Here is a 21,565-nt window from a genome sequence, read left to right on the forward strand (position 1 = left end):
TTAATTTTTAGTAGTTTTAGTATTAGATTTTTATTATATGGGGTATTTGCGGCGTGCAAGATTAAAAAAATAGTGACTAAAAGTGACTAAGTGTTGTCTTATAAAGTAAGTAAGTAAACTACAATTGTCAAACTACAGTGTGACCTTCCTACTTCTATACGGATGTAGAGCAATACCGAAATAAATATATTTGAAATGAACCCGAAAGCTTGAGTGATATAACATGACAAAAAATTTTAAAAAAAGAAATCGGCTATAATTATACTATGTAGGTAGTTTTAGTTAGATTTATAAAGATAAGCTGTGATTTCAGTTATTTTTTTCATATAACTTTGGCATCTATAACCTGTAACATTGCTTGTGGCAGAGTCACTATATAATCATTTTAGAATCGATTATGCTAACGATTCCTCAATCGAATAATTAAATAATCCCACCCTCTCTCCCCAACACGCGTTTGTACATTGTTGCAAATAAGACTTTTTTTTTTTTTTTGCCACAATCTGGGTTCTCTTGCCACAAGTAGAAGGCATGCAGAAGTAGGAATTGTTGTCAAAAGTGAGGAAAAAATGCATCTCAAAAGAAAAAGTTGGTCAAAACTCAAAATTGTACATTTTCAGGGCGCAGTAGAAACAAAGGCGCAGGAGGCGCTTTCCTCCCTTTCATGTGCTCATAACGTGTTAAATGAAGTTGACATATTTCCCCGTGATCATTAGAACGGACAAAACAAGCTCTTTGTTTGTGGATCTAGCCGTGGCCCTTGCCCTCTAATTCGCCTGCATCGGCTCCTCCTGCTGATTCATCTCTGTCCCAAAATCACCTCCCACCCTTCGAGTTCCCACACAAACCCCGCCGCCTCCCAAAAAAAAAAAAAAAAATGCGCAGGAGACAAAAGTATGATCTGCTCTTTTGATCTGGACAATGAAGAAATGTGGTTTGAATTTGAAGCTTTACTTCCTCGATATCTAATCACGTGGATTTATGCCGACGACGCATTTCATTGCGATATAGTGGAAATGCCCCAAAATTTAAAAATTTACACCCCAACCCTCCCAAAACGTAGCCTGTACCTTCTCATGAAAATCAGAAAACCTCTCACAACACCTGCTCGAGTACGGCTTTCGGAACCATGACAATTGCCTGAACACTCTTTAGTACTTCAAAAGATCCGCCTCATGCCAGTTTAGTGTTCTCCTCTACGTCAAGTGACAAATTCTTTTTAGGTTCACCCCGGTGTGGCATTTAGGATTTTGATCCTCTCCTCCAGGCAAGGATGACACATTTATTTGACCACTAACTGGGAAAACTAATGTTAGTAAAGGGTGTCTCCGGAAATAGACTGCAGCTTCTCCACTACCCTTAACAAGAACAGCGGTCCAGTGGACTCCCGCTACTCGCAGTGTTTCCCCTACATAGGCTTTAACTCGGGCAGCCGGCCAAAGTATTTTGACAGTAACCCGAGAAGGTGTAACAAGAATCCCCTCCCCCCCCAATACTGTCTCTCTCATTTTGTTGGGTTGTTTTGACACACATGCGCACAGATGCATCACGCCAATTGCCGCGTAACTCGTTTGAACAAACTTCAAAAAAGGAATGGATCAATGACTGTCAAAATTATTGTGCGGCATTTACAGAATTTTATTTTGTCAAGTGGTCGAACGAAATAAAATCACCTCAATCAAATATATGTTTCGAGTAGACTATACAGTGACTTGAAAATGTACCTGAATGCAGATGACATCATTGTGTGCAACCACTTGACGAAAGAAAAAGGCAATAAATTCAACAAAACTTTTTTTTTTTTCAGTTTAGAAGCTCAGAGATAAACCTCTTTACCGGACGATTAATTGACCAATAATATTTAGGTATTTTCAAAATATTAATAAATAGAGTTTTTCAGATTAAAAGACATAATAATTGTACCTTCTCATGAAACCGAATGCTATTCAGTAGGTTTTGGCGGGAAGTAAAGGACATGCGACGTTTTTTCTGCGTGAATTACATCCTTCTACATTCTCTCACAAGTACATTAAGACACAAGGTCATATGTTGATAAGATTTATATTCATGCTCAGACTGCATCATTAGTGTATTGCAATCAAAATGTAAACATTTATCTGCTAACTCAATTTGGGTGTTATCGGCTCATCAGCAAGCTTTGCAGAGGCCTGATTAACATCCGGATCATTTAAAATCAGGTGTGTTGGAGGAGGGAGACATGTGAAACAGGATGGATAGTGGCTCTCGAGGACCGGATTTGGGCACCTTTGGTCTAGAAGACAGATGTTTGGATATCAGTTTGTTCTTTAAAATAATACTTTTGAACCAAAAACAAAAGCAATGCCGGATTTTGGTTGATACTTTCCATTACATTTGTATGTGATCTTACTATTACTTTTTTTCTTTCTCGTATTAGTCTTTTTCTTTCGTTAACCGAGGGGTGCCAGCATCGTGGGTCTGTCAGGCGCAGCAATCCAGCAGCTGTGTTGTCCTTGGATGCAATGAAAGCGTATGATCGTTTCAAATGTTCCTACTCGTGGTCGGTTTTTTTGAGAAAAGGGCTGAAGGTTAACAGGTTTGTTTCAATGATTCAAGTGTAGGATTCCAAACTCTCTGCAATGGTTTTGATTGAGAAAAAAAAATGGTTTCTTTTTTATCTGATATGTCAAGATCCTCGAGACAAGGTCGGCTTATTAATTGATCGTCCACTTTAAACATTAGCTCAAGCAACTGGACGATTTTGATTCATAATATTCAACAATTTATATTTCTCTATGATGATGATATATTATTTATGAATGATCTAAAGACTTCTATTTCATCATTTAATTCTTTAATTTGGATCTATTTGGCAGTGTGTCAGGTTTAAAGATTAGTTTAAAAAAAATCTGCTTTACTACAACTTCAAATAAATAACGCTGCTTGTAGTAGCCAATTTACCCTTACATATATATTATCCATGCATCTATTAGCTGAGCCACTCCTCCTCACAAGGGTCGCGGGGGGTGCTGGAGCCTATCCCTGCCGTCTTTGGGCGGTAAACAGGGTACACCCTGAACTGGTTGCCAGCAAATCGCAAGGCATCCAATGACGAACAACCATCCACGCTCACACCTCTGGACTGTGCGGCGGATGTGCTGACACCAGTCGGTCACCATGCCGCCCCTAAAATATGCGCATTATGTATATTGGGGGATCGGAATCGGTGCTGATTCCCTTAATTTGGGGATAAATCGGCCAATGCATTAAAATCAAATTGAACTATATTCCATCTCCCTCTGTAGCGGTATGAAAAAGTTAGTCACTGTCCTCTAATAAATGGGATTTTATTTTTGTTAGGTTTTTTTTCAGACACGGAGGAAGAATGGTTATCACGTGCGTCACAGTTCAGAGGAGCAGGGTTGGATTTCAACCGCAGCCTTCCTGTGCAGGGTTTTGTATGTTCTTCCCATGCCTGCGTGGTTTTTCTCTGGGTAATACGGTTTTCTCCTTTTTTCCAAAAACATGCATGGTGTAATTGTGAGCACAGATGATTGTTTGTCTTTGTGTGAACTGCGATTTTCTGGCAACCAGTTCAGGGTGCCCGAAGACAGCTGGGATCGACTCCAACACGGCCGCGACTCTCGTGAGGAAAAGCAGCTCAGGTAATGGATGCCTGGATGGACAGTCATGTTTGTCTGACTGTCTGCGCGTGTGTGCGCGTTAGTTTTGCCTCCCACAGAGACAGGGCAGGCTGACTGACAGAACCGGGAATGAAACAGCGCGACTGAATGTTGATGACTTATGTAAAGAGACACGCATGTGAAAACCAATTCATTAAGGCCTTTCCATATTTCCAACAATATGTCAATATCGTAATTATCGCGACAGGCCTAATGTTTAGCAGCAAACTCATCGGGCCTGAATCCTGCATTGCGATGAAATTTATTATGCAATCACACAATCCGGAAGGTCACATTAATTAGATTTCCCATGATGACAAAAAATGCTTTCCTTGGAAGACTTCTCAGTTGGGTAAACTAGTTCACATGGAACTCATGATTCACTGTAGCACTTCCGTCAGGCATGGCACTAATGAAAGCAACCTGTCACGCTGATCCAACAATTGTGCTCAGCAGCAAAGTCCTTGAACAGGAGAGAGAAAGAGAAACGGGGCGACCCCTTTGCACGACTCGACTGCTCATGAAGACGGACGGCTGGAGCGTCAACCGTCACCAAAGCGGGTCAGTAGACCTGCTTTCGACTTGCATCTGGAATTTGCTTTATTTAGCAAGCTTTTGGATATCAGTGAATGTTTTCTGAAAATTTGCTTGGGAAAGGGGCCGAGTCCTACCTGAAAGGACAAAAATCGGAGAATAATTGACACCCCTATAAAGAAGTCCCTTATGCCCTTATGGAAGGTGGAGTTACTGTACAGAAGGGCTCACCAACATGGTGCCCCCAGACCACATAAGAAGCCCGTATGTCATTTTTTGTCGTGGAGGAAGACCAAACCCAGAGAAGCAGAACTCCAAGGTGGACTGAACGAAATGATTTATTAACAAGGAGCTACCAGACGTACTGTGGAAATCTTTCAAAGAAAATAAACAAAGTTCAAGTAGTGGCTGACTTTGCCTGCCATCTCTGCAATGCAGAAAAAAAAAATCATAAATGTTTCTCGGACACAAATAAAAACATCATTCTAAAAAAAAAAAAAACAGTATCTAACTATTTGTATGATGCTGATGGCACCAAATGACAGGTGGAAAAAAAAAAAAGACAACTCAATCTGTTTCTTCTTCACTAGTTCCTTCAGGTCTTCCCGGTGCACTGTTGTTTGATATAGCGCCTCCGTAGTGGCCGAGTGCTGCAACTGCAGCAAAAATACGTTGCTGCCGTAGTGGGATATCAATCGCTCAGACATCACAGCTAGAGCTTTACGCAGTGTTTAGCGGTCTCAAACGCTCTGGCGGGGGGCAGCACAAAATTAGCCGCAGGCGGCATCCATGCAATTATTAACGCAGGAAAAACCCTGTGATGAAGACGACCAAAATGAATTGTGATCCGACTACTAGTGTATCTTTCGGACAAGACGGCTATCATAAACCTTTCATCAGCGACATACGTGCAACTTTCCTTCGAAAGTGAGACGAGCATCTTGGGGAGGTTCATCTAAGTATGTTTTACCTCTCTATAAATAAAGGATACGATTCTGCAACCACTTCAACAACAGAGAGACTGTTGCGCAATTTCCAATTGCAACTCGCGTTTGTCCCGACCTTGCAAAACTGCCATTGAGCACTGAAGTTCTGCGCGGGTCTTTGTTTTGGACAGCCGTTCGTTCACCCACTCGTCGCCCGTGTGGGCAGACTTTTCCCGCGCATTGTTTGCCACTCACAACCGCCGCTGCCACGTCTCTCAGTGTCAGCCCTCGAAGGGATCTTACAAAAGGCCCAGCATATATGCTCGCATCAAACGCTGCACTACCCGTCCCCCCTCGCCCACCCCCACCTTTCCGACTCACACCTCCAGTGAGTGTGCGCCTCTTATGAAAGCCTGAGAACAAACTGCTTTGCATCGTATTAAACTGGCTGAGCAACCAACTTATTCAACACTTCAGCTCCACATAAAGGGAACTCGAGAAGTTAATTTCGCTCCCTAAAGCTACAATCGACACTAATGGACCCTGTGGGGCAATAGATAGCACTATTTGTAAGTTCATTTCTGTCTCAGTATACCGGAGGTCCTCAATAGGTGGCCCCAGGCCGCATCCTATTTACAGCCCTTCCGAGAGCTGATGAGATTGCTTCCTCTCAGAGAAGTTGAACGATCATAAGCCACAGTGCACTTTGCTGTGCGCCATAGATAGGTGGACCCGTTATTGTGCATATGAGGCCGGGGGTGCAAGAGGTGAGCGCTTGCCACACGGCACCCGAATTAAAGTATTTCCCTTCAGAACGTGTTTTGGTTGGGTCATCACATGTATAGCAGGACTTGTCTCCATGGCAACGATACACAAGACAGCCTTTTACTGGGTCACTGAGTGCACTGCTGTAGGTGCAATTATCAACTTGTACTGACACTTGCTGTGACAGCTGTGGGAAAACAGATTGCACGGAAACGGTGTATTCAAAGTTTGTTGTGAAAAAGAAAAGTGGTTGGTGAAAATGAGCAATTCAAAGCATGGACTAAATAATTTGTATTCCCTCCAACCAGTAATAGACTCATGTCCTCGATATGCCACGAGACAATAGTTGGAATGAAGATTTCCAATGTGAGGAGGAATTTCCTTCAAATTCAGAGGCAAGGACAACAAATGTAAATGCACTGAAATTGTCATATCGAGCCGCGATTTATGACAAAGCAAACAAATTGACAATTAGAGCGGAATGGATTTGGAAGCAGCACTTCAATGACGGCCTCACTGAAAATATTTGGTATGTAGGCGAATATGTCAATGTTTGCATGGTGAGAGTCCTGTATTTGTGGCAAGCAGCTAGCTATTAGCATTAGCAACAAGTGCCTGGCTAGCATAGTTTCTTACTTACTTACAATTTTACACGAGGCAACTGCACATCTAAATAGTATGTGACCTCGGTTGTAATGTAATATAATTACTCTACTTTCAAATGACATCAATTATTTATCCAAAGAAGATGAAAAAAATGTAATATCCAATGTATGCCTTGCTACATACAGTACATATGCCCAAATAAAAAGTATTGTATAAAAGTGAGAGGATTTTTTACGTTTGCTCCGTAATTCAGTGCATTTTACACATTTTACTTCAAAACAGGCAAATGAGTTGATTCAATACTTCTACTTTCACCAGCCTCTCAGCGTACTTCTGCCACTTCTACTGTACTATATGCAACCAGTGTACTTTCAGATGACATTAACTAGTCTTACCCAAACAAAAAAAAAATACAACAGCTAGTCATTCCCAGTATAAGATACTCCATTCTAACACAAAATAAAAATATATTATAAAGAAATGACAGGAAAAAAAATATTTTACTTTTACTTAGGTACAGTATATTTTAATCTGTACATTTGGACTTTTACTAAAGTACAGGAGTTGAATCATTGTTTTGCTGTTGATTTTTTTGCCACCTCAGCTGCACTGTGCACAAACTACCTTACTTTTAAAATGCCATTGCTTGTCATATCATACCCCGAAATGAAATAAAATAAATGAATAAACAAATGCAGAACAGACGTAATCAATTCCATCCCTCAAAAAAAGACAAGTGAGAGAGCCCATTGAACACAAAACCAAACTTAACCCGATTCCTAAATTGCAAGCACACTCGCTGTTCTTTTATTTATTTATTTTTTGCAGGAAATGTGCTGCCTGCAACTCCTGCACGGGGAAACACGACACATCCAAAAGCCGAGAAGCACAAAACTATTGAAATCGAGTACAGTCCAGTATTGAGAGTATTGTCCTGCACGGTGCAAGGTGCACATGAGACAGGAGGGGGGCTCCTCTTCATGCACTCGCACTTAAAACAAAACCGTCAAAGTAAAAGCATGCGTATGGACAGAAATGTTGCACTTACCTTGCTTGGATGGAGCGCAAAAGAGCAAAAGCACCGAGATGATCCAAAGGGTGCTCTCCAACGCCATGTACAACCTTTTGGTGAGGAGGGGGTTGTCCACCAGTGGGGTAATAGCGTGGATCTCGGATCTCCTCGTCCGTGTCTACACGCCAGGCCAGCCCGTCACATCCACATGCGTTGCATTTTCCTTTTGCCCACCGGTGGTCACTCTGCTATTGTCTGAGTGGGTGTTTTTGTTTTGTTTTGTTTTTTTGTTGTTGTGGGGGAGAGTCTCTCACCACACGATAACGTCCCCCCCCCACCCGCCACCCCGCAAGCTCCCACGCTTTCTAGTCGTCCCAACAACAACAATAAGAGCAGCGCGGTTGGAAGAGGCGTCGTGTCCCTCGGCGAGTCAACGCCATGTTACGAGCAACGTTCAAGAGTGGCGCTGGTGGTGTGTGCGTGGCTCTGCTAGCTGCTCCACACGCGTATACACTTCTCCACTCGCACACGCACGCGCGCGCGCGCGCTCGTGCGTGGGGGGCGTGCACGATGCCAGACACTGATTTAGTGCCTGGCTGGCTGGATGACTGGAGCACGCGACGCAGAATAACAATAACAATAATTTTACCAAACTTTACATCAGCACATCTTCACCATTATGGCATCCAACCTCTTCACCGCAAACCAAACATTTCAAGCAGTCGCTAATTCAGGTTAAAAAAAATAGTTGCTTTTATTCCCACCATATCTTAGAACTCGGCTTTTCTTTCTTTTCTTCACTTTCAAATGTTTTTCACGTCTTCTATTAATGTGTTTAAATGTTGTCAATGTACCTTCTTTTATCATTTTCAGAGATGGGCAGTCCGAGCCGGCTGGATGCCCAATTTGGGGGCGGAGGTTGACAAATTTTGAAAAAAGGGTTCAATTAATCACGACCGGAGGTGGATTTTAGTCCCGCCCACGAATCGACTCTCGTGTGTGATGTGGTCATGGCCAAATGGGCAAACAACAACCAAAAAAAATGCGTCAAAAGCGCCACTATCAACAATACAATACAAAACAATTTTATTTATATCGCGGATTTCACAACCGCTTGAGCTGTAACAAAGTGCTTTTCTTTTGGTGTAATATAAATTAGCAGAAGACAAATTAAAGTACATATACAATAGATACCATAAGAACAGCAGAACAGTGACAGTCTCATTTTGAGTCTAAAGCCAAATGTGTCTTCAAACAAGCTTAAAAAGTGGACAGAGAGGGAGCTTGCCTAATATTTAATGGGACGTCATTCCATAGAGAAGGACTGGCAACAGAAAAGGCACAGTCCCCCCCTGAGACTGTGCTTAGTCCTCTGCACCTCCAGCAACATTTGGGTGGAGGATCTCTGAGAGGTACGTTGGGGCGAGGCTATTTAAAGCTATGAAGACGAACAGAAGTATCTGAAATGGTAACTCTAAAGTGCACAAGGAGTCAGTAAAGAGAGGCCAAGATTGGGGTACTGTGCGTACTTACTTGCATTAAGTAATATTCTTTGATTTTATGTTTTCAGCGTGGTCCCTTAAGTGCACACAAAGGTGAATTGCTCATGTTTAGGGGTGATTGAAATTTGATGTTGCTCTATTTGAGATGCGGAGTAGCTGCAACAGAGAAGTTGAATAAAGCAGTACGGTTGGCAGCACAAGAGATTGGCTGACTTTATCAACATAAAACAAGACACATTGGGTATGTTCGAGGAGAAGAAAAAAGAAGAACAAAGAGACTAAGAAGATGGAGACAAATAAGCCCATAATAAGGTAAGATCATTTGAATAGTAAATTAGCCAGCTCATGATATTTAAACACACTTCTGACGTTAGCATCTCTCTCGCGGCGGTGTCATGCACAAAAGGGTCAAATGTCCAGCTCTGGTCATTTTTCAAAGTTTCTTGCACGCTCTCCTCCCTGCATCCACTCTAAAAAAAATGTGCCTTTCTCGAACAATTTAAGTCACACTCCCCGATTTAACTTCCCAAAAGCGGTGGTGCGCCACCGCACACTCCTACATACACACACTACAAAAAGGGGACTTTAGACAGATATGATCATCTGTATTCACCTCCTAACACACCCTAAAAAAAACGCTGCGGATCCCAAACACTTTCAGCCTTGCATGCCTTCAACCTTTCAACCACTAAAAATTGTGTCATACCTTAGCCTAGCCACGCACCACCTCTACAGAGATGATGCACCCCCTCCCCACACACAGCCTAAAAAGGTGTCTTTCCCAGCTTTTGTCGAATATTTTACGCCATACACTGGTTTGACCATGGCATACCCCCCCTCCCACACGCACAGGTGTAACTCTCATTTCCACGTCAATTCCTGCTCCCCGTGCAACGAATAACGACTAGTACATGAAGCTTTTTTTGCTCGCCTTCTATTCATTATTCATAAATGAACTTATCAGTAAATATCATTTGAGCGCAGTCGACACGTTAAACAGCTCTGAGTGGTCAAATAAAAAATTGAGCACAATGTGCTGCTTCTTTTTTTTATTTATTTTTTTAACTAGATTGGGCAGAAGGAGGAAGAGAAGGGGCGGGGCGCCTAGTGGTGTGCATCCCAATCAATCAGTGGCTGAGTGCTGAGGGCTTCACTGACTCGTGCATGCAAACACATCGAGGGTAGCCAGCTGGAGCTCTGCCTGCCTGCCGCACAAAGGCAGCCTCCTCGAGGAAACAAAGTGATCGCGAGCCAGTCTACGCGTACAGTTCCACTGCTGCTGTCTGAATTCAACAAACTAGCCTTGAATGCAGCATAGTCAAGGCAGTACAAAGCACATTTATGTGGCGAATGCCCATGCTCGTCTTTTAACCGTAAGCAAATTCTCAATGATGAAAGGCTTTAATGGAGGCCCTCCCTTTGGTCATATAACACACGCGTCTCCTCACGCTGATGCCAGATTGATTTGGTCTGATGCAATGAAATGGGATGCATACATTTCCCAGGTGACTGATTAAAGCAAACGTGAATTATTACGGGAGGGCTGCACGACTGTCCCGTGTGATTGCGGTCAAGCTCTAATTCCCCCCCTTCGTCTCTTTTTTGCTTTTCTTTCAAAGGCGAGTAAATGGGTTTGCTTGCATTGTCATGAAGCGGCAATTCTGGCGTGGTATATCTCGCATGAGGCAATAGCTGATAAAAAAGCCGTCCAAGTCTACTGTGCAGGCCATACACACCCTTCAATGTCGCAGAATGTTGGCGTACCCCCTCTTCCCGCGCACATCTTTAAAAATGGTGGAATTCCCGAAGCGCGTTAAACCACTCACTTCAACATCTCCATAGAGTTGGCACACTCACAATCAAAAAAGGGTGCACTTAAGAAATGTTCTCTTTCAAGATTCTGAACTTGTTGGCACAATTAACTCTTCATCTCACACACCCTTTAAAAATGGTGTATAGTTTTGTTTTTCTAATCTCATTATTTCACAGATTATTATTTTGACAACTCTATTTTGGTCTACCTATATTTTGGGTGTAATCTCACTGTTGACCACTAGGTGGCAACATGATGATTTGTGTGAGACTGTGTTTATTATACGGTATTCGGTTTTGCACACCATTTGAAAGAAAAACAAATACACGAAGAATTCCAACACAGCCTAGTTTTTGTTGAAAATTATTCAGAATCAACCTCTGTAATCGTGTTTTATATGCCTACCGTGCATCACCGACCAATATTTATTCCTTCTTCCCCCCCCCAAAAAAACCAGGTTACCAGCCTTAACCAAAGGTTTTAAGACATGCATACCATGAGCTGGTTTTACACCTCCTGAACCTTATCTTGACTCAGCTGTCATTCTAATAGCGTACATTTGGTTTCTTGCTGGAACTCGGACCACTAATGGAAAATAGAGCCGCAGTGGACTTCATAGAGTCCGGGCAGCCGTGACATGACACATTTGGACGTACACGCTGGCTTAATTACGACGCCTGCAGATCTCACTGAGACCAATTAGCGGAGTAAACTTTATTCAAAACACATGAGAAGTTTTTAGTGGTTCCTCTTGGCAGTTGAAAGTGGTGAGGTGAGTGTCTCGAAAGCAAGCCAGAAAACGGCCACTAATAATTTTTGAGTGCTATGAAATAATACCACGGCGTGTGTTCCAGTGCTGTCATCAAGACATTTGTACACATATGGTTCAGTAAAAATATGTATTAATTAATCAATATGAGTTTTATTTCATCTACAATAAATCCAAGGCATATATACTGTAATAAATAAGAATATAAACTCTATTGACAAATGTCATTAAATATCTATATTCAAATTAAACGCTATGATGAATAAAAAAATCTGTGAACAAAAATATTGTGAAATATCAAGTGGTAATTGATGCCACTAATTTAAAAAAAGCAAACAAACAAGATTTTATAAGATGCTTTAAAAAATTTGGCCACAACTATATATATATTGTTTCTATTCTCAATACATTCTCTGCAGTTGAATGAATATTTGAATGCAAGCGCTGGCCTTCCCGTGTGAAGTTTGCATGATTTTCCTGTGCCAGCCAGTGTAGTTTACCTTCTCCCACATTCTTAAAAGAAGCATATTCTTTCTGGCGTTTGAAGGTTCGGAATTGTGCATAATTGAGAATGGCTGCTTGGGTGTATGTGCTCTGCAATTGCCCGAAGACTAGTCCAGGGTGTATCCCACCTCTGGCCTAAGTCAGCTTGGATACAATCCAGCTCACACTTGACTCAAATGAGAAGTAGCAGAATAGAATCATGATGGATGAATGGCATGTAATAATGGACAATAATTATTCCATGGTGGTTCAAATCGACTACGGTGAACAAACAACTGCAAGATGTCCATGTTTGAATATGGAAATGTGTTTTTTCACCTTCTCTCACTAAAGCGGTGCAGTGGACAAATCTCCCCCCGGACAGCACGTCTGGTCCAGAGGAAAGGCGTCTCCATGGCGACCGAGACAATGACGGGACACATGGACTCATAAAGGGGTCGGCTGGGCATGTTTAGAGCTTGCTTGTGTGTAGAAAAGGTGACAGCACAGCCAGCTTCTTTTTTTTTAAATTCTCAAAAGCCAGTCCTATCCTAAATTATACATGCCAACGCAATGCTTAGTAATCATGCTGTGAGAATTTCTGATGCGTATGACTATGAATACTTTAATGAGGTGAAGCCCAATGACTTAATGTTGTCAATATATTACACATGTAGATAGAGAATACAAACAATTCTCCCCCCCCCCTCTCTCTCTATCTCTGCTTTGAAATCATAGCCAACAAGTTCAACTTTTGGTTCATTTAACCACAATACATTTCACCACTTGCATCTGTAAGACTTCAAATGTGTGTGTACGGTTGTCTTAAATCTTTGTCTTTATTAGAAAGGTTTTCCGTCTACCTCCCAGTCCCATAGCCAATATCTCATGCCTCCTTCTTCTGACTGGTACTTGTGAAAAAACAAAAAAAGATCCTGCTGTGTAAGCGATATGCGGATCATGGAAAGTATTTCCTGAAAAACAATTATTTTGGTTTTCTATAAATTGTTTTCAAGTTGCAACTTGAATAAGAAAGTAGGACGTCAATAACCAATCAATATTCAGCATATCATCTGTGTAAAGGCAACATTTACGGTATGTATTGACTCGCATTACTACGTGCACGTGCACTTTTGAATTACACTGAAAAATGCTCAAGTGCTGCTCATTTACAGTGAAACAGCGACCTCACCTGGACAAATGCAGTCCTTACAATTTCGCGCGAGTGAGGAATCACGTGATCGTGTGACAGCAACATTGCACTCACCAAGAATTCAAGCGATAAGGTAACTTGATGTGTTTTGTTGGACAAAAATATCCCACAAGGGTTTTCATCTCCTCAAAAGCACAAAAGCAAAAAAAAAAGGTCCGAACGCAAATTTTATCTAATTTAGAAGCATAACAAGTAACAGTTTGCCTCAACACTTTGCTAAGATTTCCAATTAAAAATGTTTCAAGAAAGATAAATGCTCTGCAAAAAAACAACCCGGTAAGAGGAAATGTCTTCAAGCAAAGAACAAGCACATCCTGCCCTGATTTGAGGTATTTAATCTTGTTCAGAGTTGACTTTTTTGTTGTGTTTTTGTCATCTGTATTAATGCAACTCTTTGCAGTTTACCTCTAAATTCAGAACCATGGACAGAGAGGCGGGACCATCAAGGATTAGAATTCTGTAATCCCACCCTTGTTTGGAGAGAAAGCTTGATTGACTGCTCAGAGGCGTGGAGCATTTAGGATTTAACCAGGCCGCACGGCCCCGCGTACGCACCATAGTCGACTCAACCTTTTGCCTTTTTTAGATACGCTATTGCAATCTTTGTTATTATTTACATACATCCGAAAGCCTGTGAAACCTTCCGTTGTACGTCTGACGTCTTTGAGGCCAGACGGCCAAACTGCTTTCTGGAGGAGAAGGTAAGAAGATTATGTCTCTGTCCTAAATCGTCTTTGCAGTGGCCTCTTTTTGAGGACTGTTTCCTTGAAGCGTAAAGTATGGATGCTTGGTAGTTATTAGCGGGGATATTTCAGCATGCGACAGAGAGCATCAACAACCACCCCGCCCCCTTCACTCCATTTTAATGGCATCTGTTTCTTCAGCCACCCGTTGTCGGACACCTCAACCAAACTGTGGGAAATCAGTAGAAGACTGCACGGCTGCAGCGGCACGACTGGTTAGCACATCCGCCTCAGAATTCATAGGTGCAGGGTTCGATTCCGGCCCCGCCCTCCTGTTGTGGAGTTTGCATGTTCTCCCTGTGCCTGCTTGGGTTTTCTCTGGGTACTCCGGTTTCCGCTCATATTCCAAAAACATGCATGGTAGCTTAATTGAACACACCAAATTGTCCCTAGGTGTCATTGTGAGTGTGATTGGTTGTCCGTCCATGTGTGCCCTATGATTGGCTAGCAGCCCGTCCAGCGTGCACCCTGCCTACTGCTCGATGGCTGGGATGGGCTCCAACACGCTTGCGACACTTATGAGGAGAAGCGGCTCCGAAAATGGATGGATGGATGGACTATACGGCTGCATCTCACATGATGCAATCCTCAAGACTTGATGGGAAAAAGGCCCCCTGGGCAGTTATAACTGTATACACAAAACGGGTGATTCCAATATGACCCCAGCACGATGTGATTGATTAGGTACAGTATTTTTAGCAAGTGGCATTCTTGCCAGTGACCCATTTAGTTTTGCATCATACGGTATCGTATCACATTATATTGTATTATACTGTATCGTATTGCACCATATTGTACCAAGTGCATCGTACCATAACATGCCATATATTCATATCTAAATATGTTTTGTACCTAACCTTATCGTATGGTACGTCACTGCACCGTACTGTATCTTATTATACCTTATTATGTCTTATCACGTCATATTGCATGTGATGCATATGGGATGACATCACTTTTAATTGATTGCTGATTTGTTATACCATGACATCATTGTCCCCCCCCCAATGGCCTAATTAGCATATAAATGTATCTCGCGTATTCTAATGCACAGTATCGTACTGGATCATGCGTATCACATATTGAATTGTATCCTACTCAATCGTGTTAAATCGTATCTCTCCCTTATAACAGGATAAAGAGGCTGGATTGGAAGTGGATCTGATATCACAATGGCTGGTCAGTATGCGTGCGGCCATACTACAACACTTGCTTCACGTCACCTCCCCAAATAATGCCGAAGGCCGTTGTCTTAAGAGGGTGATGTTCCTCTTGTCATTCCATGTGGCTGCTCCTTCTCCAACATCTATTTTGCAGATTCCAACTTCCCACCGCTGCCCGGCTTCATTCCGCTCAAGCCGTGCTTCTACCAGGACTTTGACGAGATCCCTGAGCAACACCGCAGCTTGTGCAAGAAAATGTACCACCTGTGGATGTGTGAGCAAATGTTTTAATTCAAGAAATGTCATCAGCCCGATTTGTTCTCTTATCCACTCGTGATAAGGGGGGGATGCATTACAATTGTCCCCGTGTAATAATAGCCTGTCAACAGAGCTTTTTTTTTTTTTTTTGCTCCAGTTTATTTGCTAACGAGCCAGATGGTCTTGGTTTGAACAGGGGAGGTTGGAGGGGGGGGCATTTAAGTATAGAATTATGTAACTTTTTTTTTTTGTTTTGCTTTGGTTTCATCATTTTATGACACCATGAACCAGCAGTGCAAAATGTGACTGATTGCCTATTAAGCTTTACCTTGCAGCAATTGGACAACCAAAGTTATATTGAAAAAGCCTTGGGCATTGTTAGTCTTTCAGTGTAACGGTGATGCAAGTGTTAATACAAGATTACACAATTAACCTCCAAAGATTGCACACTATATACAAAAAACTGAAATGACTTTATGGATTCAGTCTTCCTTGAAAATGTTGGTTGAATTCCAAATTGTAGTTGCAGTTTGACCTGAACAAGACTCCTGTTGCGCAAAAACTCCTGTACCTGACATCCTTTATTTCCATTTCTCTCTTTTCTTAGTAAACGGTGCCACTCTGGCAGTCAATCTCGTGGGCTGCTTCGCGTGGATGTTTGGAGGAGGGGGCGTGACCAACTTTGGCCTGTCAATCATATGGCTGCTCATGTTCACACCCTGCTCATACGTATGCTGGTTCCGACCCATTTACAAGGCTTTCCGGTAGGCGTGCACAGCACTGCAAATTACAACCACTCAATAATAAACATTTTGTAAAATGAATACCTACATATTAACATCATTTATAGAAATTACAATCAGTGAATAAAACAGGATTAATTAATGTTGTGGGCTTCAGAAAGCTTTTTGTGCATTTATTCAATATCTTTGATAACCAGCTTTAGGTTCTTTTCCTTGTTTGCTCTTCACTGCACTAGTAACTTAGTAACTAAATCAGTGTACTAGTAGAACTATTTCTTCTTACGCGTAATGTTTTGCCACGACTAGTCCCACAGTATTCCTCTGGATCGCTTAAAGCACCAGGTGGACATAATGGTAACCCTCGATTGGGGTTTGGATCTTATTTGGATGACAGAACCTTTTTGTGTTGGCCTAGTTTGCGCTGAGTCCCGCTCTGCCCCTTTGTCATATGGTGTTCCACAGGGTTCTGTTTTGGGGCCCTCACGGTTTTTGTTGCATTTGCATTTGCATTTCCTACGAAAACATGGAATTTACTTCCACTGCTATGCAGATGACAGGCAGATCTGTGTCCCACTGAGCAAAAAAGCCTTTTGCCTTGAGACCATTTCTGTCCTGTCCAGAGGAAATCAAAATTTGGATGTCACTTAATTTCTTACATTTCAATGAAAACAAAATAGAAGTTATGATGTTCTGGTCGCAATGGCCCTTCAAAATTTTAACCCTGTTGACCTTGGCACCCTGGCATCCTATCTAAAGACAACATTCTTGAACTTGGTTTTAAATTGGACAGTGATTTTAAATTGGGCAGGCTGCCCTTAGATTCAGCTTTTTTCAACTTAGACATCCGACCAAGGTAAAGCCGTTTCTTTCTCGGCAGCATTTAGAAACAGTAATCCATGTCTTCATTACATTATTGATGATTTTGTAGATTATTGTAATGCACTTTATTATGGAGTCAGCCAGTCCTCTCTCAAGCGCCTCCAACTGGTCCAAAATGTTGCTACTCACCCCCTCACCTAATATTAGGCAAGAATCATCCCTGTCCACTTTCAAAACTCGTTTGAAGACACAATTTTATTATTTCACTTTCCATCCAACATGAGGCTGTTCTGCTGTTTTCTGGTGTCTACTCTCTATGTGTTAGTATCATGAATATGTGTTTTAATTTACTGCTTTCATTTTTCATGCCTTTGTTGTTGAATTATTGCTCTTTTATGTTATACTGTATGCAAAGTTCAGCTGTTGTGAAATGCGTTGTATGAACAAATTTGTATTGTACTTCAAGCCTTAAAACTTACTAGTAAACATTTGTAACGCATTAATAACACATAGACGCCTTATTAGTAGGCATGTGTCTCTCACTACAGTAATCGTAGTAGATCCAAATTCCACGTTTTATTAATTCACGAATCGTTCTCCTATTTGTAGGCCTTGTCCGACAGTGAGAAATGTTATACAGCTGTAGAAGAATGTGACTAAAAAGACTTTGACGTTCCACTAGTAGGCACCACTTGTTCTACTAGTGCACTGAATTGTCTTGAGTTCAGGTCAAATAGCATATGGACCTTGAATTGGATATGAAGGATATTCAAGAAACACTCATAAGGCTTTCTTTCCATACTGGCCTGAAAGTATATCTGCAGTGGGGTGTTATGCACAATGTAGTCCAGCAGGGGACATTACTGCACAAATTTTAGTTCAGACACGTCTCACACTTTCTAGTCAGATAGAAATGAACACCAGCGGAAAATGTACATAATTATAAGAAAAACTGTCGATCATATTTCCCCCTCAGGAGTGACAGCTCGTTCAACTACATGCTGTTTTTCTTCGTCTTCATGGCTCAAGTGGGCATCAGCATCATTCAAAGCATCGGCATCCCGGGATGGGGAGTGTGGTAAGAGGCAGTGAAAAAGGAGACCCATTTCAAATCAAAAATAGCTTACAACATTAAAGAAAAGAATCAGTGAATGAAAAAAATAATATTGTTATATAATTACAGAATGACAATGAATTTTATTACAGTTCATAAAATAATGTTTTTTTAAATTTGATTTTAACCATATCATATTTTTTTTGTAATTAATTTGATTGTTCAGTCTTTAAAAATAAAAACCATAATTGCCATGTGTAAACCTCTACATAAACAACTACTGCTTCTACAACAACAACTACTTCAAATGTAACACAGAATCTGTGTTAAAATGCGTTTGAAATAATTCAAACAAAATAAAAATACATTGTAAGGAAATAAAAAAAAAGAAAATTGAAAATTAATTGAAAATAAATTTGGGAGTAGAGCGCAGGATGGAGGGGAACAAAAAGTGGGGAAAAAATGTGATAAAGATAACTTAAATGCAAGAAAAATATTGATTGATATTAATCTAATGAATCAAACAAATTTTGGGGAGCAAAACAAACAAACAAACAAACAAAGCAATAATATGAATACAACACAATTCAACACAATACAATACAACTTTATTTATACACCACATTTCACAACAGCTGGAGCTGGAATGAAGCGCTTTCCATATGATGTAATATAAATTAGAAGGAAATTAGAACACAAATTAAAACACATGGACACATACACAGTTGATACCAGAAGTAACAGCAGATCAGCGTCAGTCTCATATTGTACCGTGATAATTTCAAAATAAAAAACAAAGACAAATACTAATCCATTCAAGACAAATCTAAACTTCATTGTGGCCTCATGCATCAGTGTACAGAAAAGTCATCTAAAAATGTGTAAAGCGGTCCATATAATCTGGTTTGGCCTTCGAAACACGCTTTTGCCACAATGTCTGTCGTCGCCATTAACATGACAGTGATGGGCCATTAGGAATTAGCCTCGTGGACGTTTTATGACGGCTCTGTTATTAGATTTTTAGAGGCCGTTAACGAGCGCCCGACTCGGCCCGACGCCCACAAATGAATCTCGTGACGACGACAGCCTTCATAAACTAGAGAAATGTCACCACGAGCGGTTTGGATGCACACCTGCATGTGCGGAATGCTGCAAAGTTTTCCACCCGCTGCTACTTTTAAGGGCGCTAAATGATCGGCATTTAACGTCCAGATGGCCAAGTGGCTGCTGGTGGTGATAATATTGTCTTATATCATACCGTGAGTCATTTTTATGCCTGAAACCTTTTTTGTTTTTTTTTGCCCTCCCTTTCAGCGGCTGGTTGGCAACTATCTCCTTCTTCAGTTACAATATATTGATAGCTCTGATTATGTTGGTGCCTACCGTCATGTTCACCGCCGTCGCCTCGCTGTCCTTCTTCGCCCTCACTAAGGTAACACGCAACAGTTTTTCAAGCAATCTTATTCGATTCATTGTGATATTGTGTTACAGCGTAGCTCGCAGTGCCGCTTCATCCATTATGAGTTCAACATCAACTTTTAAAGGAGACATGCGAGGAATTTTATCCATGTGAAGTTTTAACAAAATATGTTGAGGATCACTTACCTTGGTTGATATAAATTGGTTTTGGATGTTCTGTCTTGTGCAAATGAGCCACTGTTCAACCATCATTGCCGGACCAATGTAGAGAACGTTTGTTGAAAAGGCGGAGCAATTGCACCCTGAGGGTGAAGGAAAAAGAATTACTATTTTCATCCCGATGAATTGTAAGTGTTGATTATTGTCCAGATCCTTGTATGTGGCGCATGCAGCGGACACATTGGCAAAGGCAACTATCCCTTGCTCTCATCCCTTGCTCGCATTTGAGTATGTGGTTTGTATCAGGAGCTAACGGCGATCTGTTGTTAAGATTGCGGTTTTGCTTCCCTTTTGGCTTTGACAGGATCCATACGGCTTGAAAGCGGCAGCTCTTCGGCCAACCCAGCTGCCATGTTACATGTAGACTTCTCTAAATGCTGCTGAATTGTGATGACTTCATCAGTCTACGTCCAAAATGCAAATCAATGACGCTTGTCCGGAGGCTAAACGCTTGAAGTGGCAGATCTTCATTACCATTTAATTGATTAATAATTTAATTTTAAAGCGGCAAACAATTTTCGGGAACAAAACAAAACAAAACAAACAAAAAAATAACTAATTATGTCTAAACTAACTGAATAATGATTAAAATAAAGATTGACCATTAAATAGCCGACTTATGCCGGAGCCAAATTAACATTTTGGGTGTTCATGAGCATAACTGACGGGCCCAAAATATGTTTCAAATCATTTTCAAATGAATGACATTTTTGGCAGTTTAAAAAGTCAAGCTATGAAAACTCGCAATATGCAATGTAATGCCCGTATCAGACCGCATGATGTACATGCAGGCGGCGATTTTCCAAAAGTAAGAGCCCCTGCGATCTCCCTGCAATTGCAGATCCACAACTTCTACCGTGGGAGCGGTGGCAGCATGACCAAAGCGCAGGAGGAGTGGACCACGGGTGCTTGGAAGAACCCCCATGTCCAGCAGGCTGCCCAGCAGGCCGCCATCGGAGCAGCCAGCGGCGCCATGCAGGATCAGTACTCGGCCCCGCAATACAACGACAACCAGATGTAAGATGCCGACGACGTCGCTATTGCCGGGGCCAAAATTTCAACGGTAGCCGCATTCGTCAGCTGGCTTGAATTTGAAATGAATGATTCAGCGTCTTTTCAAGCCATTTCATCAAAGACATTTTTCTTCTTTTAAAACTTTTCAAGTAACAGAGAGTGAACCCCTTGCACACTCACCATTTAATTTTTTTGGAAACCGTCCTTCATTTATCATTGAAAAGGAAAAGGAGCATTGGTGCTAAGGAATTGTTGAAGTGAGTTGAGGAGCTCCAAGTTGTCTAAAATTGTTTTCATTTTGCTGTGTTTGGGTATGGGTTTGCTCTCCAGGACAGGGCTCGGTCCTGATCCCATGTGATATGTGGGGCTTCACTGAAATCGCAAATACTGTACTCGGAAAGTTTTAATGTATTGTTTTGAGTATTTACTTTTGTGTTGTGTGTAGGACTGACTGTGGACTCATTTGAATCAACCAAAGAAAAGTGAACCTTTTAGTTGTATTTTGCACTATTTTTTTTAAAGGGAAAATGGTTGTGTGATTTTTTTCCCTTTATTATTCCCTCAGGGTATTTTCAAATGATTTCTATGCAGTTTGAAAATTTTTTAAACACTGTGAAATCAAACAGTGTTGTAATGCCCCCAAAAAGAATGTTAGGTCTCCACTGGAAAAAATAAGTTCATTAATGTCACAAAATTATGAGCATAAAGTCCCAATATCAGTGTATTGCAAATATGAGGTTGTAATTAGCTAATAAAAGTGTTTGTAATAGTCGTATGAGTGGAAAATCACAATTTTACACAGAAACGTGCAAATGTTTTAAGAGAATAAAGTTGTAATATCGCCATAA

The 21,565-nt window shown here is 41.3% G+C and overlaps 2 protein-coding genes across 5 annotated transcripts in view; one reads left to right on the top strand and one right to left on the bottom strand.

The window, feature by feature from the left end:
• The window catches only part of igdcc4 (immunoglobulin superfamily, DCC subclass, member 4), a 64,057-nt gene extending 55,984 nt beyond the window's left edge, over nt 1-8,073 (bottom strand). For all 3 annotated transcript variants that reach the window (XM_088297153.1, XM_088297152.1, XM_088297151.1), the window contains exon 1: nt 7,542-8,073. Coding sequence is in view for 2 of the 3 variants with exons in the window: in XM_088297152.1 (XP_088153278.1) it covers nt 7,542-7,608 (67 nt within the window). In the remaining variant the exon portion in view is untranslated. The remainder of the gene's footprint in view (nt 1-7,541) is intronic.
• A 5,736-nt stretch (nt 8,074-13,809) lies between these two features.
• LOC148336971 (secretory carrier-associated membrane protein 5-like) lies at nt 13,810-21,565 on the top strand. 2 transcript variants are annotated; one of them, XM_088296287.1, is made up of 8 exons: nt 13,810-13,986; nt 14,170-14,243; nt 15,163-15,207; nt 15,346-15,465; nt 16,057-16,213; nt 17,988-18,089; nt 19,380-19,497; nt 20,545-21,565. In XM_088296287.1, exons 3-8 carry the CDS (start codon nt 15,201-15,203, stop codon nt 20,722-20,724), a joined length of 684 nt encoding a protein of 227 aa, XP_088152413.1. In that variant the 5' UTR covers nt 13,810-13,986; nt 14,170-14,243; nt 15,163-15,200; the 3' UTR covers nt 20,725-21,565. The 2 variants fall into 2 exon arrangements, with proteins under 2 accessions (XP_088152413.1, XP_088152412.1); XM_088296286.1 differs by lacking the exon at nt 14,170-14,243.

Source organism: Idiotropiscis lumnitzeri, chromosome 5 (assembly GCF_059441095.1).
Source record: "Idiotropiscis lumnitzeri isolate Australia: NSW breed Sydney's pygmy pipehorse chromosome 5, RoL_Ilum_1.0, whole genome shotgun sequence".
NCBI classification, from domain to species: domain Eukaryota; kingdom Metazoa; phylum Chordata; class Actinopteri; order Syngnathiformes; family Syngnathidae; genus Idiotropiscis; species Idiotropiscis lumnitzeri.

Bases quoted from the DNA above. Each gene is read 5' to 3' on its own strand.
- LOC148336971 (XM_088296287.1), top strand. The intron at 15,466-16,056 runs GTGAGCAAATGT...CTCTTTTCTTAG, and splicing joins AATGTACCACCTGTGGATGT to TAAACGGTGCCACTCTGGCA. The intron at 19,498-20,544 runs GTAACACGCAAC...CTGCAATTGCAG, and splicing joins CCTTCTTCGCCCTCACTAAG to ATCCACAACTTCTACCGTGG.